At 41.9% G+C, this 12,128-nt stretch overlaps 1 protein-coding gene across 1 annotated transcript; it reads left to right on the top strand.

Annotated features, from left to right (window-relative positions):
* The first annotated feature begins 431 nt into the window (after nt 1–431).
* On the top strand, nt 432–3,719 carry LOC136528192 (uncharacterized). Its single transcript, XM_066521120.1, has 7 exons — nt 432–991; nt 2,102–2,196; nt 2,405–2,474; nt 2,546–2,764; nt 3,379–3,418; nt 3,510–3,571; nt 3,666–3,719. Exons 1-6 carry the CDS (start codon nt 905–907, stop codon nt 3,569–3,571), a joined length of 573 nt encoding a protein of 190 aa, XP_066377217.1. The 5' UTR covers nt 432–904; the 3' UTR covers nt 3,666–3,719.
* The last annotated feature ends 8,409 nt before the right edge of the window (nt 3,720–12,128 follow it).

Genomic DNA, 12,128 nt, shown 5'->3' with positions numbered 1-12,128 from the left:
AAGTTGTAGATCTTGTCAAGATTTATAATTTTCATATAAAAATTATCTTTATTTAATTTCGCAAAAAAAATTTGATTTTTCTAAGATATATTAATCATATCAAATCATATTTTTTGTGGAATTAAATGAAGATAATTTTTATATAAAAATTATAGATCTCGTCTATAGTTTTGAGTTTTTTTATTTGAAGTCGTTAAGATGCTCAAAAAAAATTAATGACATATTTAGACTTAAGGATATTTTTTACTTTTCACACCTGTAGTTTAATGAGGTAAAAAAAAAAGAACAGTACTGAAGATCGTTGAATTTTCAGGCCATTTTTTTTAATGGCACGAATTCGCTTGTGCGAGCCCTTCGCCTCGCGCCAGTGCCTCTCCCTCGCAACCGTCCTCGGCCTCCTCCCCACGCCCTCCGCCTCTCCCTCCAGCAACCTGTGTACGCCGTACCCTAGGGCCCGGCACGGCCGCTACCGCGACGTGCCCTCGGGCTCATCGCCCACACCACTGCTGGTAGTGCGAGGTGCCCTATAACTTCCTTGCTACTCTGATTTAGTGCTTGCTTTTTTATTTGGTACATTCAAAGTTCGATTTCATGTATGAATTTCAATTATGGAAGTTAGCTTTATCTGTATCTCTGTCCATTCTATCTCCTGTCATCATCTTCGTTGGAGCATAGTGGGCTAGCTATGTGTGTGCCTATATATGTCTGTGCCTTCTCCTGGATTACTATTCCAAATGTTCAGTACCTTTTATTTTGATTTGATCTAATTTTCATATCTTCATTTGTCTTTACACGGTGATTCAACGGAGATGTGTTGGTTGTTTATTTTTTTTATGGAACAACTAATGCTGCTTTGCCTTCATTTTGATTATGTATGTTATGAGCGGAGCGGAATGTGCATGTTATGAGCGGAGCAGATGGTACAGGCTCCTTTTGCTTCCATAAATACTGGTCCTTTGGTAATTGGTACTCAATAAACATAGGCACCCTGGTGAGTTTCTTTTGTACCACTTTCTTTGGTTACCAAATGTTTTTCACTTTGATAATTGGCGTCTAGCAAACATAGGTACCTGCTATGGATTGCACACTTTCCTTACTTCGCCACTATCTAATTGAAATGATTGGGGGTATTGTGAGAGTCACATTGTCTGACTTCTTGTCTGGATTTGAGCATTAAGGTGTGTTCATATGTGCTGTTCAATACATTGATCCACAATTTCATTTATCTGTTTACTTTTTTTTCTTTACTTGATTGTGTCTACAGATAGGAAGTTCACAATTGTGGGCTGTAGCTTAGGTGCATATTGATCGCTTTTGCAAATTGACTGATAGGGATGTATTATTTTCGACGAAAAAACTTACATGTTAATTTCAAAGTCAAGACATTTTAATAAATTTTTAATGGATGGAAAAAAACCAGTTCCTAGGGGAGAGCTAGATTACTGCTTAGTCATCGTTGCATTGTGATTCTTAAATTTCCAGTTAGATTGCTCGGCTGGCTGCTTTTCCATGACACTCACTGGATATCGCTACAACAATTTTGGTAGGGGCCCTTCGTGTGCTCTTTCAGATATCGCTACAATAATTTTAGTACATGATTAGACTCAAATGGTAATTCTATAGGCTTTTTCATGTCTACATTTCCAGCTGATTCGCTGTTATTGACTTTGAGTCGCCAAGTTTGCCTCTGTCTGTTCCAGCACAAATTAATATGGATTTATTTATTGTGCCTGGTCTATCTGACTGTTGTAGTTGTGTTTTGCACTTTTTTTAATGTAACCTCAGTTTGTGGTAAACCTCCTTCCTTAGCTATTCTACAAAAGACCTGATGAATTTGTGATGCCAGGGCTGATTGTATTTAGTATATGTCATGTGCCATTACTACTTAGAAGAAATGTTTTGCCTACGAAAAGATTGGACATTGCAGCTTCAGTTTTTTGTAATGCGTTTTAGTTTTTGTAAATAGAGCTAATGGTGGAAAAAAACTGGGATTAGATAGACCTCATTGAAGTGTTTCAGCCCTATATTTATGGCTGTTGCAGCTGCTTGCTACCTAACACCTGCTTGTGTAGCCCTAATTTTAATTTCCTCTCTGTCCTAGCTTGTTATTGATCAAGTTCCAGAGCTTCATTTAAGGAGAACATTTGTATTCACAATTTTGTGCCTTCACCTTGTGGTGCCAACTTCTCATGTCTGGTAATCTTTTTCTGAGCTTCAAGACTAAGGCCCTGTTTGGTTAGAATGCCAAACGGGGTGACTAAAAGGTGACTAAAGTAGTTTAGTCCCCTCTAGTCCCCAAGGGGTGGCTAAAGGTGACTAAAATAGTTTAGTCCCTAAAGTTTTGTCACCCCCAAACCAAACACCCCCTAACTACTGTTGTTTGATAATAAGTCTCCATTTGCAGGTACCTGTATTTGACCAAGTTAGTTACAGCCGGGCTCAGGTGCCATTGCTCTTGGCATATACATGTTCAGGTCTGTATTTTTCTTTCCCCACCTGATAGGTAATTTAATTTATGGTCGGCACTTAGAGGTGTTGCCTGCAGGTTCCATGGCATGAGCAGATTATGAGGCTTCGCTTCCTTCCTCTTTGTTGTGGCATGAGTGAGCTCTCCACGCTTGTGTGCGCTGGGAAAGACCTTTTCCTCCTGTGCCTGCTCTCCTTGCCATCGCCGGGGCCGGGTACGTGTGTGGATCTGGCTCGCTGCCCTTCATCACTGGAGGAGCCCCACACTGACGCATCTACCCTGTTGTGCATGGTGGAGGTGCACTCTCTCCCCTTGTCCTCCTCCCCTTCCCTCAGCTCTCTCTCCTCACAGCGAGGATCTTGGCCCCCTCCCCTAGGAGGCCGTCGGCTGCTGCCGTTTTCTTGTTTTTCAATGTGCCGATCATGTGCAGAGCTGATATCCTTCGTTGTACAGTGATGATTAGTTGTTTCATTCTTCATGTTATCTACTGAGGTTTTGGGATTGTGTAATGATGAACTTTTTTAAACTGAGACAATGGAATTGTGCAATGATGATTAACTATTTTGTTCTTCCATGATTCTTGCTATTTGCATCAGTTTTGTGATGACAATGTCATTATGTTTAGCAATTCTCTTTTCCATGTGTTGTTTTGTTTTTATTAGTTGCTACATTTTGTGCATTTGTTACTGACCATAAGTCCATTGTCAATGATGTCTTTAATTCACATAATTTGTTGGTTGTTATATTACTGAGCACACCCCATTGCCAATGATGTATTTACTCAGCACAGATTCATAGTTGGTTGGCTGCAATGAGTGCCTCTGTTTCGGTTTGCTACTGATCTACCCTCTTTGTTTTTTCCTTACATGTTTTGGTCCTCTCCTTCTGGTCCATCAATTAATACATTTAAGCTTAAGCTACATTGCCCCTGCTGGTCAGTACAATTTGGAGGTTAGTATATATTGTGCCCTTTCTGCTACATTTTCCATTGTTTTTGCTTAAATTTGCTTCACCCATTTTTTGTTGTTATTGTTTGTTCTAGATGCAGGATACAGTGCTGGAATTGGAATTTCCAAGCATAAAAAACAATTTACTATGCTCTAGGTGAAGCATTCTCTCTTTTTAAAGTCTTGCTAACACCCTTGCTGTAGGTTCCATTTTGCATAAAGAGGTTGATAGTGTGTGGTTTTCTAGAAAGGTGTGCTCTGGATTGATAAGCTTCTCTGTGTAAGCCAACGCAGCATTAGCAAAGGTAAGCATCTTTGTGTGACCCAAGGAAATATTAGCCAATGTAAGCTTCGTCTCCATATTTGGTTCTCCTGACCCCTTGTCCTTTTTCTTTCTCAGGACAAGCAAGATATGAACAACAGCTTCATATGGTGGAGGGAGACGAGTTAGGAGAAGCAGTGAATCAATTTGGTGATAGAGACAAAAAAAATTATCTAGAAGGTATTTGCTTCATGTAAAAACTTACAGGTATGGTGTTAAATGGCGTGGCGAGCCAATGTAAAAACTTAGCCACTTAAATGGAGATGAAACCCGAAAGAAAATCGTTGGGGCGTAACCCTCTTAGCGACGCGCCATATCGGAACCCGGGTATGGTGTTAAATGGGCAAGGGCCGGGTCGTCACCCCCGTGACGCGCCGTGTCGTGATCTGGGCATGGTGTCAAGTAACCAAGGATCGGGTCGTCGCTTCCTTAGTGGCGCGCTACATCGGCGCCCGGGTGTAGTGAAAAATGAGCAAGGGTCTTCGCATCAGAGTCGACGGGTGCGAAGGGTAAGGAAGCTAGTCGAACCAACTAGGATCCGTTTAGGTAGTTGGAATGTAGGGTCACTTACAGGTAAGTTAAGAGAATTAGTTGATACCGCGACTAGGAGGCGTGTAAATATATTATGTGTTCAAGAGACTAAATGGAAGGGTCAGGAGACGAAGGAGGTGGACAATACAGGTTTCAAGCTTTGGTATACAGGGACAGTCGCGAATAAAAATAGAGTAGGAGTTTTGATTGATAAGAGCCTTAAGAATGGTGTGGTGGGAGTGAGAAGGCAAGGGGATAGGATTATCTTAGTCAAGCTCGTCGTTGGTGATATGGTCTTGAACGTAATTAGTGCGTATGCCCCCCAAGTAGGCCTCGACGAGAGTGCTAAGAGACAGTTCTGGGAAGACTTAGATGGCCTGGTTAGAGCTATACCTAGTAGTGAGAAGCTTTTTATAGGAGGAGATCTTAATGGGCATGTAGGTACTACAAGCGCAGGTTTCGAGGCAGTTCATGGAGGTTTTGGGTATGGTAGTAGGAATCAGGAGGGGGAGGAAGCTCTAGACTTCGCGGTAGCTTTTGACCTGATGATAGCCAACACTTTCTTTAGAAAGAGAGAATCTCATCTAGTGACCTTCAGTAGCGGACAACACTGTAGTCAGATTGACTTTGTCCTCGCAAGAAGAAAGGACAAACGAGCATGCTTGGATTGCAAGGTGATACCAGGGGAGTGTGTTGTTTCTCAACATAAGCTTTTGGTGGCAGATTTTCGTTTTCAGATGCGTGCCCGTAGGGATAAACAAGCTAAGATTTAAAGAACAAAGTGGTGGAAACTGAAAGGGGAGACGTCAGAGGTATTTAGGGAAAGGGTTATCAAAGGGGGCTCTTGGAAGGAAGAAGACGACATAAACAATATGTGGGACAAGATGGCAACCAACATTCGGAAGGTAGCCTCAGAGGTGTGTGGAGTAACCAAAGGAAGAGGACGTGAGGCTAAAGATACTTGGTGGTGGAACGAGGAAGTCCAAAGGGTTATTAAGGAGAAGAAAGAATGCTATAGACGCTTGTACCATGACAGGAGTGTGGACAACATAGAGAAGTATAAGGTGGCAAAGAAGACTGCAAAGCGAGCTGTAAGTGTGGCAAAGGGTAGAGCGTACGAGGATCTTTACCAACATTTGAGTACGAAGGAAGGAGAGAAGGACATTTATAGGATGGCTAGGGTTCGTGAGAGAAAGACACGGGACTTCAACCAAGTTAAGTGCATTAAGGATGAAAGGGAGCATCTCTTGGTAAAGGAGGATGAGATCCGACATCGATGGCAAGAGTATTTTGACAAATTGTTCAATGGTGAGAATATGGACACAACCTTTCAGTTGGATGACTCTTTTGATGACACCAATAGGCGCTTTGTGCGGAGAATCCAAGAATCTGAGGTCAGAGAGGCGTTGAAAAGGATGAAAGGAGGTAAGGCGATGGGACCGGATGGTATCCCAATCGAGGTGTGGAGATGCCTCGGGGACATAGCTGTAGTATGGTTAACCAAGCTGTTCAACCATATTTTTCGATCGAACAAGATGCCTGATGAGTGGAGGAGAAGTATATTGGTACCGATCTACAAGAATAAAGGGGATATTCAAAGTTGTACAAATTACCGAGGAATTAAGTTGATGAGCCATACTATGAAGCTATGGGAGAGAGTTATCGAGCATCGCTTGAGAGCAATAACGCGGATCTCTATGAACCAATTTGGTTTCATGCCCGGAAGGTCAACCATGGAAGCCATTTTCTTAATAAGACAAGTTATGGAGCGGTATAGGAGAAGAAGAAGGACCTACACATGGTTTTTATTGACTTGGAGAAGGCTTATGATAAAATACCAAGGAATGTTATGTGGTGGGCGTTGGACAAACATAAAGTCCCAACGAAGTACGTCGGGCTCATTAAGGACATGTACAACAATGTTGTGACTAGAGTTCGAACAAGTGATGGAGACACGGATGACTTCCCGATTAGGATAGGACTACATCAAGGGTCAGCTTTGAGCCCTTATTTGTTTGCTTTAGTGATGGATGAGGTCACAAGGGACATACAAGGGGACATCCCTTGGTGTATGCTTTTCGCGGACGATGTAGTGCTAGTTGATGAAAGCCGGACAGGAGTGAATCAGAAACTGGAGTTATGGCGGGAGACTTTAGAGTCCAAAGGTTTTAGACTTAGTAGAACTAAAACTGAGTATATGAGATGTGACTTCGGCACTACTACTCGGGAGGAGGAAGATGTTAGTTTGGAAGGTCAAGTAGTGCCTAGGAAGGATACCTTTCGATATTTAGGATCAATGCTACAGAGGGACGGGGATATTGATGAAGATGTTAGCCATAGAATCAAAGCAGGGTGGATGAAGTGGCGACAAGCGTCTGGTGTCCTATGTGACAAAAGGGTACCACAGAAGCTAAAAGGCAAGTTTTATAGGACGGCGATTAGACCTGCTATGTTGTATGGTGCAGAATGTTGGCCTACGAAAAGACGACATATTCAACAGCTAAGTGTCGCGGAAATGCGTATGTTGCGTTGGATTTGCGGTCATACAAGAAGGGATCGAGTTCGGAACGATGATATACGTGAGAGATTAGGGGTAGCGCCAATTGAAGAAAAGCTTGTCCAACACCGGTTGAGATGGTTTGGACATGTGCAACGGAGACCTCCAGATGCACCGGTGCGTAGTGGAATCCTAAGTCAGGATAGTAACGTGAAGAGAGGCAGAGGAAGACCGAAGTTGACTTGGGTAGAGGCAATAAAAGGAGACTTGAAAGGATGGAATATACCCAAAGACTTAGCCTTAGATAGGAGTGCTTGGAAGACAGCTATTCACGTGCCTGAACCTTAGATTGCTTCTGTTGGGTTTCAACTCTAGCCTACCCCAACTTGTTTGGGACTTAAAGGCTTTGTTGTTGTTGTTGTTGTTGTTGTTGTTGTTGTATTTGCTTCATGTCCATCCCTTGAGTGTTGTTTCATTCTTTGTCGAAAGCTTTCTTTTGACCTGTAGGCTGCTTGCTAAGAATAATCCATCAGAGGATAAAGGGTGAATCTCAAAGCATTGCATTAAAAATAAATATACAGCTAGTCAATATGGAACTGCCAACAGTTTCTAGAATTTGTATGGATAGTTCATTACTTTGCGGTGCATGCTATTTTCCTCTAATTTGTGGACAAAATCAGTTGCCTTTTGGGACTCATGCAATGTCGTAATAAGCGAGTAAGAATGCAGCAATGTTAAAAAACATGTGCTACAAGAATACTGCAAACTGTAGACATGGTTATGGATTCCTATATAACAAGTGTGAACTATGTATTGAAACAAAGCTTCTACAGCTACATAAGTAAAATAACTCTTACACCAACAGTTGCCAGGAATTCAATGGTGAGCCAAATAATTTCCTTTTTTTTCTGATTTGTTAGTCTAATTGATATACTGCAAACTGTAAGTGTCTCCGTATGAAATCATGGGCCCATGACTTACCTGCCATATGATAAGTAAAGTGTGAGATTATCCTTCATTTATTTAAGATACAGAGTGATGTTTACCAAACTGTAAATGTTTTGTTAGTTGGGTATACCTTCCTTAAGGTAGAGACATTTGAACTGCCATATTTTTCTAGGGTGCTACACAAGCGTGGTTAGTACAAGTAACGACTTTTACAGAAGCTCAGCTGCCAAATAAGATAGTTCATATCTTTCCTTCCAACATGCATCTGCAAACTGTACCTCATGCTTATTTTGAGTCAGCTCAGGTTAAATATTCTAGCTATACTTCTTGTAGGTAACTTGGTTGTCCAAAGCCGTAGACAGCATTTCTGCTTCTTGTGTTGTTAGTATGATGTAGATACTGAAAAACTCGCCTATGAGGTATCGTGTTCTTATTAAGATTGCCAAACTAAATTATTCTTTGTTGCAAGCAATGGCCTTACTGCTTTCTGCCTCATGGCCTCTTTCTTTAGTTTTTTCAGTTCTTGATCTACCACACAGCATGTCAACTATGATATTAGCTTTGTAATGTTCGTCGTCTTCAGATTTAGATGATGAAAAATATAGAAGCATTTAAGTTGCAAGGCATCTCTGTGTGTGCTTTTCCCTTTTTTCTCTTTTATTATCTTCAACTGAATTTTGTCCTCACCATAGTTCCTACGTATGCCTCACAAATTTGTCAATTCCATATATGATGATGCCTAATAGTTTCAAAAGAAAGGGGTTGGAGCATGGAGGGCCTCCCCTGCATGTATAGTTGGCCCCACTTCTTCGGTTGGTTAATTTTTGTTAGAACATTTTGAAGTCCCAGACATTCTATTTGTCCTGGAATATGTACGTTACTATCTTATAATGTTCATCGTATTTTTTTGGGAGCAGACAACTGGTGTGTTATATACTACATAGGCACTGTGCTGTACCTAAATCTTTTGGTGGGTGACCCATAGATTAATGTTTCCCTGATGCAGCAAGAGCATGTGTATGCATTTGGAATTTCTGAAATTTTAGCCTTGAAGATGAAAAACGCCTCACCGTTCTGCATTGATTTAGTGCCTCCTTTCGTTAATTCATTTTCTCTGTTCTTTGGTTTCATTTTCTTTCTTCATGTAAGCCTTCCCGCGAAAGACTCATTATATTCTTTATTATATTGAACAAAAACATACCAGAGTGTCCAAGTGATTCCCACGCTGGTCGATCTAGCAGCGCATTCTTTCATGCAGATGATAACTATGCTATTGATCCATATGCTACTCCCTGCAAATTGCGCCCGAGGTTTGGTCCTGAATCTAGGCTGTTAGGTAGAGGTCTCTAGAATATCCTAGGTAAAGTTCACATGGTGCCTCTTGATTTTTCTACATCTTCAGTACTACTATACTATTCTCTTAAGTTGAAGCTACCGCCTACAGGTTTAGAACCTCCTTCTACGTATTCCTATGTTCATCTTTTTTGGGTGCTCAGAAGGGACTATTGCTTACTATTAGTTGGTCAGTCGCACCGCTGTTTGTTTACACAAAGTGTTCTAATAAGATAGGCAAATTCTTTTACTTTACTGCAGGAACTATTGTTTACCATAAGTTGATCCGTCGCACTGCTGTTTATTTACCCAAAGTGTCTTCATAAGATAGGCAGGTTCTTTTACTTTACTACAGGAACTATTGGTTACCGTTAATTGATCAGTCGCACTGCTGTTTGTTTACCCAAAGAGTTTCTGATATGAACCCGCTAGGGTGAATCCCGATCTTTCAATGAGAGAAGGTGGATAACTCGATTTGGGGATGGAGATGACGTTCACGGCCCGACTACAACCATCCAAGGATGCTGCGCCTTAGCAACCGATACACCACCTCCAAGGGCCGTCGCGATTTTGTGGAGCACGATCAACCAAACCACTAGGGTAATTCCTGCAAGCAATCGAGGAACAAGCAAGAACAAGTAGAACAAGCAACTCAATTGCAAATATGGAGATGAAAAAACAATCTGAACTCACAAAATTGGGGTTCTGAATCAAGTAGAACGAATGGTCTAGTCAACACACGCGTCTACAAAGAAGTAGCAATGGCTAAACTTTCAACAAAACAAAACCCAACTGTTCTTGGTGGCGGCTAAGGGGTATATGAAGGTGGAAGGACGACCACCAAGGTGTTGGGGTCATGCTCCAACCCTAGGATGCGTCCCTAATGGACCTGACTTGATACACGGCCCATCGGGACAAAATAAGGCGACGCAGCACCTTTGACAGAAAAACCTCTCAGTAGTAATTTGATCATTGCAGCCGCCTCAGACAAGATATAGACATGAGTCCGCATCCATATGAAAGTAGACTTCATAAGGATTCCATGGAGTACTTGAACGCCCAAAACGGAGTCCGGATGAGGTCGTGGCGGACGTCGCAAGTTGGTGCAGTGTTGCAGTCCGAATCCAGCCCCAAAACGTGTTGGATTTGATCTCTTTCTTTCCTTGGACCAAAAGTGACGTGGTGTCCTGGTGGAGGACGTTGGGAATACTTGTACTTGGCCCCCAATCAACTTCTTTGGTCCTCCATGCCTTTCATGTGTCTTTAACACTCTTTTTGATCCATGTATGTATTTCTGAAAATGACAATGAACACACATCATGGTGCAGCATCAATTCATCAAATGTATCAAATACAATCATGGTAAATGATTGTTTCACCTGTGAATCAAAATTTGCTAATGTGGTTGTATCCGGGCAGGAGAGATGTCCTCATCAGTTTCCATCAGATAGACAAGTTCTTTTACTTTACTGCAGCTTCCCAGCAGATTCTTCCCTCATGTGTGCTGCTGGAACTATAGATTAGTTTTTGTTCTTTCCATCCAACCTGGTGGAGTCCGTCTGTTTTTTGTCCTTACCTTTTGTTACTTTGCAAACAATTTCATATTATGTTGTTATATGCTACCTAGGTTAATATAGGACTGACAATATGGAACCACTATTTACATGTGCATACATCCTTTTTATTGAGTTGCCATTAGTTGTTAGAGTATATGTAAAGATCGCCGATAGCAGCTATTCAGTAAATTTAGGCTTTGATGACAGTGCATATTATAAAATCACTGACCAACAAAAGCTACTCATTTGTGCAAACTGATCCTATTTTTTTGCTTTAAAAGGACACAGCTATGTGAGTTTGTACTTACTACCTCAGGTTGCTGCCTTGTAATATGCTTACTGGGTTGGGACCAACACCGGCGTGCTGTCGGTGATTTGCAAGCAGGATGACACCCCGGACCCTGTGATATGTTCGGTTGTGCGCTACTCCTGCACCTTCAACTGTGGTGTGCCTGTCTGGTGTCAAATAACTACGTTTGTTATACACATCTTAACTAATTTTAGTTCTTACTTTATGTGAGCTGATCATTGCAGATCAACACTTGCAACACCATCTACTGCGACTACTTCACGCCAAACAAGAAACGCAAACCAATCATGTGAATCGGAGCTTGGACTGGATGGTGCTTGTCTTGACCCAAGCCGCGCCAGAAATCATGCCGATCCCCTGAAGACTTTCCAATATCTGAGAATGGCCTCTGCCATTTGCCAACCCATACATTTGTGCAATATATATTACCTACTTGCCACAGTTATTTTGCAATTCCTAAGTTAGACATATGTTTGTCTACAGCCTTTGCCGGCTGCTAACCTACGCGCGCAGCCTAATGTGATATAATTAAGTCAGAACCACCATTGCTGCTTATAATGCAGCCTAATGTATAGATCTAGCCAGTGACGAAGCCAGGAAAAAATTTAGGGAGGGCTAAACAAAAGAATAGAGTTTTTTTTATCTTCTCTTAACCTTAGCCCCTCATACCTAATATATGTATGCATAAAATTTTAAGAGATGGCTTAGAGAAACTCCACGTGCTCAGGATGGGTAGGGGGGGCTGAAGCCCCCCTAGCCCCACTGCTGGATCCGTCCATGGATCTAGCAGATGGTGTCCACTATTATAGTACGTGTAAAACACCGCCCTATGCTACTGGCTTGGAACATTGCCACACTTATGGAATCTCTCTATGTAATATATACAGACTTATCATCCTCATATTACAATGCCAGATATTTATCGTGTCCATGCTTCGATCTTGAAAAAATATATACACACGCTTAGATCTACGATTCCATTTCTAACTGACTGCGACGCCCGCCCCATTTCCAACTGACTGCGCAACGTGCGCGAGGGCGCGCGTGATGGACTAGTACATGTAACATGCCACAAGAAGGGAGAAGAGAACCAGGGACCTGTTGGACTCGCTATGATAATCTCTTGGTGTGTCAATTGGTATGCTGCTGTTGTAACCGTGTAACAGCAAGCCTGCTACTGACCTGCTGTTGTTTATTTTCTCAGTCTAGTTGTTGCTC

This window comes from Miscanthus floridulus, chromosome 19 (assembly GCF_019320115.1).
Source record: "Miscanthus floridulus cultivar M001 chromosome 19, ASM1932011v1, whole genome shotgun sequence".
NCBI classification, from domain to species: Eukaryota; Viridiplantae; Streptophyta; class Magnoliopsida; order Poales; family Poaceae; genus Miscanthus; species Miscanthus floridulus.
The sequence above is the reverse complement of the archived record's forward strand: the minus strand, read 5'-3'. Positions and strand labels throughout refer to the sequence as shown.